Here is a 3,876-nt window from a genome sequence, read left to right as displayed (position 1 = left end):
TACACTAGAGTCTCCCTACAGGTATCTAATTAGCTAGGCAGCAGGCAGTCTGACAAAATCTGACTAATCTACTGGGGAAAGCTATTTACATATGTACAGTCCATGGATCTTTTATTTCAAATGTCTTATGAAAACAGACTAAATGGATAGTGATAGATGGCAGGCCTTCCTCACGGCTGTGTACAATTTCTGCTGGGACGCTCAAATTGATTTTAGAACAAAGACCCCCGTCCTCTTTGCTCATTAAGACTTTATAGTTCCTAAACACATCCACAGATATTTAAAAACAGAGTGAGTGGAAAGAATGAGAAAACAAAGAGAAGAATCAGTGTTATCCAAATGTAAGGATTAGGGTCCACAGTCAAGTAAACCATATTCACCTTTGCTGACCTTTCTGGCTGCCTTTGTTTTTCAATTACCAATTCACAAAACATTTCATCAGTGGGAAAAACACGACGCAGATAGAGTGAAAAATCGACTGTTTCTATACAAGCTTTAACACTGATCATTCATATGACGTTGAAGGGGCAACTTTACAGTCATCGTATTGTAAGCTAATGTAATGTGCACAGATTGTGAAGTATGTATTGCTTCCTCTGCGTGTGCATGCTTTCCACTGAAATCTATAACATGTGATCTAGTCAGATACCTCTATGGTATGAAAAATTAGTATATGACTGCTGGCCTGAAGGCTAGTAGAATATATCTTTTTTTCCTGTGTCCCTAAGAATGTGATTTATTTCACATTTTTATTATCGCTAAAAAAGTTGGCCTCTTTTCTCAGACGGACAGTGCCCTATGGAATGTCGAGCTACACCGGACCTCAGCGAATCAGACGTGATGCTGGTAGACAAGTAGCTGAACGTGAGGGGGCGAAGACTCAGCGCTGCGTTTGTTTTGTGCTTGATTCAGACCCTGAGTGCCATGCTTTTTGTCTGTCAAGGTCGGTATGATTTTTTCTGTAAAAATGACATTCATTGGACTGTTCACATTAGGGAAATTTACATCAACACATTAAGCTAATTATAGGTGATATGAGTGAAATAAAGAATTGAGTGCCTGACCTGGAGCAGATAAAAAGGCCTCTAATAGTAAACAAAGCATGGACAGTTTAGGACAGTTTGTTTTTCATTGCTTTGCTCTATCATAAGGTGCTAGCTAAGGGTATTTGAGTACTCTCGTGTCAAATAACAGAACACATTTTCAGTTTGTTTAATATTATGTATGAATATGGAATAAAGTTGTTGGTAATATTCTAGTAAATTCGACAGTTGTGGCAACCACTGTCATGGAAAACCATGTTTGGTGTTGTACAAAATGTTTTGACAAATATAATTTCACTGAATAGCATATCCACACAAATGAATTAAGAAAAACAATGTATGAGGTGTATTGAGGTCTGAATCAGATGTCTCTTCCATCTTCCATTCAAAGACATAGTCTCACTTCAAATAAACAAAAAATAGTTTGGAAACTTTTCAACATTTTGCTTGTTAGTCTGGTTCAAAATGCCACGTCATTGCCTGCATGCTATTACTCACCTCTCATAGACTCCACTTGAAAATGCCATACAGTATAGCAACAACATATTAGAACACATACCGCAATTAATCAGATAAGCTTGAAATTGTTTATGCAATCATTATTTTTCTGGCATGGAAATATACTTGAAAGACATATCTCTCTTGTACTCAGAGGAATAGACAAATTTCCAAATGTGGCCAAATTATTCTCCTTTTGCCTAAGATATATCATATCAAGTAATTATAAAATTGGACATTTGTTCAGAAAAAGACGCATTAAACCTATCAGACAGAGCCATGGGGGTGAAGAGAGCCAGGGCAAACCATAAATCTGTTAGGTGTCTTTTGTTCCCGTATATATTTGGATGCATTTCTTTAACAATAATGTTGTTTCCAATATCCCAAGTGTTTTTGGAGCTTTGATACTTCAAGACATGCACTTTACAAGTAGATGAAGTTGTGCTAGGACCCCCACTCAGCATTCTTTCTTCTTCCAGTTAATACGTAGATCTGAAGAAAGAGGAAAATGTTACTGAAGTACCATAGCAGTTGAAAACCTGTGTTAAAATCTCTGCCTGTGGAGTTTGGAAATTCATGGGTATTTATCAGGCAGAAAGGGTCTAATTAGGAGCATTTACAACACATGTTGCATTATGGGAAATATAGGACTAAGTGTTTTCGATGCTTGACACATACTAGGGACAAGAAAGTCAGGATATATCGGCTGCCGCTTTAATTTTGACCAGTCTTTTATGAATCTGTCCCTTGTGATTCCCCCATGTTTATGGACATGCACTATTCAATCACTGGATTAGCCCTTTAATATTACAGATTTAATGTAATATGTTCTCTTCAAAGCCTCCTGCAGACAGTGCCAATCCGGAGTCTCCACAGAGTCCCTGGTCCTGGATGACCGTTTGACCCGTCTCCGTGTTCTGTTCTTCTCTTCGGGGGCATGGACCCTTCCCTCCTCTACAGCCCCTTCACTCTCCGTTTGGCACTCTTGCCTCCACAGGTACGCTCACATTCAAGGAGAAAGAGCTTTGGAGTTTGACACTGCCGACATTCCTCAGCATCGTAACTCTTGGAGCAAGTTCCATCAGGCCGAGTGGTTTCAAGAACTCTTCAGCAAATTCGATACAGATCCCTGGAGGCTATCCCCTTTTTATTCCCCCTTAATAGCAGCATGAGGATTACTTTCACCATAACATAATAGCCAATGACCTTGCTTCTGTCAAGCTTGATCAGAAAAACCCTTTGTATTCACACCTGGTAACAGAGTGTTGTGGACTACACTTGACTATCCATTTCAACAATGGGATCAGCTTGTATCAGTATATGATATGAGGGACAACAAAGACATTTCTACAAAAATATTGGAAAGCAAAAAGTGCCATGAGGAGTCACAGAAAGTAGGAGCGAGGCATAATATTATGATATCTTGCTTTTAAAAATATCAAAACATGCCAACAAAAATGGGGAAAGCTTTTGACTTCCTGTGTTATGGGGCATATCACTGGGCTTTGGAATATGAGAATATTTAAAGTCACTCTGGAAAGCATTCACACCCTGACGGTTTGCATATTTTGCTCATTTCACGTGTTTTCAGTAAGATTATTTGTGCTCTTTGCAACTGATCAGTTATATCCATTGTGCTTTTATTTCAACGCCATTGGCTAACATTGACTCTGTACAAACTTTATGACGGCTTTAGCTGGAGTGAATTTTATAATGAATCATCCATTGTTGAACCTAATTAGTCCACATGCTCCAGTGGAGCTAATAACAACAAAGGGAAACTTTTTGTTCTCATTAATTGATAGGAGCGAAGAGTAAGTTTGACCTTATTCTATATTTTTCTCATTGTCAACAAATCCCATGAAAAAGACCAGAACCAGCAATGAATTAATTCCACTAACAAGTATTGCCTGTGTTGATAACACCTGATCTTGTGATATCGTCTTCCCCTCTGTCATTGTTTTCCATTGTTATCCAAAGCCTATTAAAAACACATGAATGAACCACACTGTTGCACTGTGTGGTATGGCCCTCATGGGCCCTGTAGTTTGTTGAATCTTGTTGCCACAAATAGGAGCAGTGCTTAATTTGTAAATTAATATGTACCGGAGCACGTGAAATGTGCCACCCGCTGAAAATAATTAATAATTTATGATCAAATAATTATTTAAAATGCATGGTGTACCTGCAAATTGTATTAAAGGGCGAACAGAAACCATTATTAGCTACCAAATCAAATAGTAAATAAGGAAATCCATTAGACTTACCCTGTTAGGCTGTATGAAATATAGGATTTTATGTGTGTATAAGACTAGTGCAGTGCAGAAGGCTTAAA

The 3,876-nt window shown here is 38.2% G+C and overlaps 1 protein-coding gene across 1 annotated transcript in view; it reads left to right on the top strand.

Moving 5' to 3' along the window:
- edn3b (endothelin 3b) overlaps nt 1-3,509 on the top strand; it is a 6,137-nt gene extending 2,628 nt beyond the window's left edge. The window contains exons 3-4 of the mRNA XM_046056733.1: nt 785-943; nt 2,382-3,509. Coding sequence (XP_045912689.1) covers nt 785-943; nt 2,382-2,436 — 214 coding nt within the window. The 3' untranslated portion in view covers nt 2,437-3,509. The remainder of the gene's footprint in view (nt 1-784; nt 944-2,381) is intronic.
- The last annotated feature ends 367 nt before the right edge of the window (nt 3,510-3,876 follow it).

The sequence above is a fragment of the Micropterus dolomieu genome, linkage group LG08 (genome assembly GCF_021292245.1).
Source record: "Micropterus dolomieu isolate WLL.071019.BEF.003 ecotype Adirondacks linkage group LG08, ASM2129224v1, whole genome shotgun sequence".
Classification (NCBI taxonomy): Eukaryota; Metazoa; Chordata; class Actinopteri; order Centrarchiformes; family Centrarchidae; genus Micropterus; species Micropterus dolomieu.
This window is presented reverse-complemented; position numbering and strand designations above follow the sequence as displayed.